The sequence below is a fragment of the Penaeus monodon genome, chromosome 28, assembly GCF_015228065.2.
Source record: "Penaeus monodon isolate SGIC_2016 chromosome 28, NSTDA_Pmon_1, whole genome shotgun sequence".
Classification (NCBI taxonomy): domain Eukaryota; kingdom Metazoa; phylum Arthropoda; class Malacostraca; order Decapoda; family Penaeidae; genus Penaeus; species Penaeus monodon.
In genome coordinates this window covers 18,216,953-18,217,298 of record NC_051413.1, presented here as the reverse complement: position 1 = coordinate 18,217,298, position 346 = coordinate 18,216,953, and the positions used below count along the sequence as shown (strand labels likewise).

At 37.6% G+C, this 346-nt stretch overlaps 1 protein-coding gene across 1 annotated transcript in view; it reads right to left on the bottom strand.

Moving 5' to 3' along the window:
* LOC119591402 (tetratricopeptide repeat protein 37-like) overlaps positions 1-346 on the bottom strand; it is a 22,471-nt gene that overhangs the window by 12,475 nt on the left and 9,650 nt on the right. The window contains exon 12 of the mRNA XM_037940145.1: positions 43-178. Coding sequence (XP_037796073.1) covers positions 43-178 — 136 coding nt within the window. The remainder of the gene's footprint in view (positions 1-42; positions 179-346) is intronic.

Genomic DNA, 346 nt, shown 5'->3' with positions numbered 1-346 from the left:
AAAAAGGATTTCTGCTATTACTACATCTTTGCTTTATTTTACCTGTTTTATGTGGGCTATCTGGTAGAGTGGGTAGAGAGCATTTGGGTTAATCTCTGCTGCCTTTGTGAACACCTTCAGAGCAGCGGTGTGGGCACCATAGGCCAGGTAGGCATCACCCAGACACTCATAGCTGGCACTGTAATGAGCAAAAGCATTCAGGTGACCTTCTTTGTGTTGTATGTTTATAATGGGATATGATCACTTTAATTTTACTTTTACATAATTACTCATTATGATGATCATCTCCTGAAATAAGTAAATATCCATGTTAATTAATCAATTACTGGTATCTAACTGATTAGTC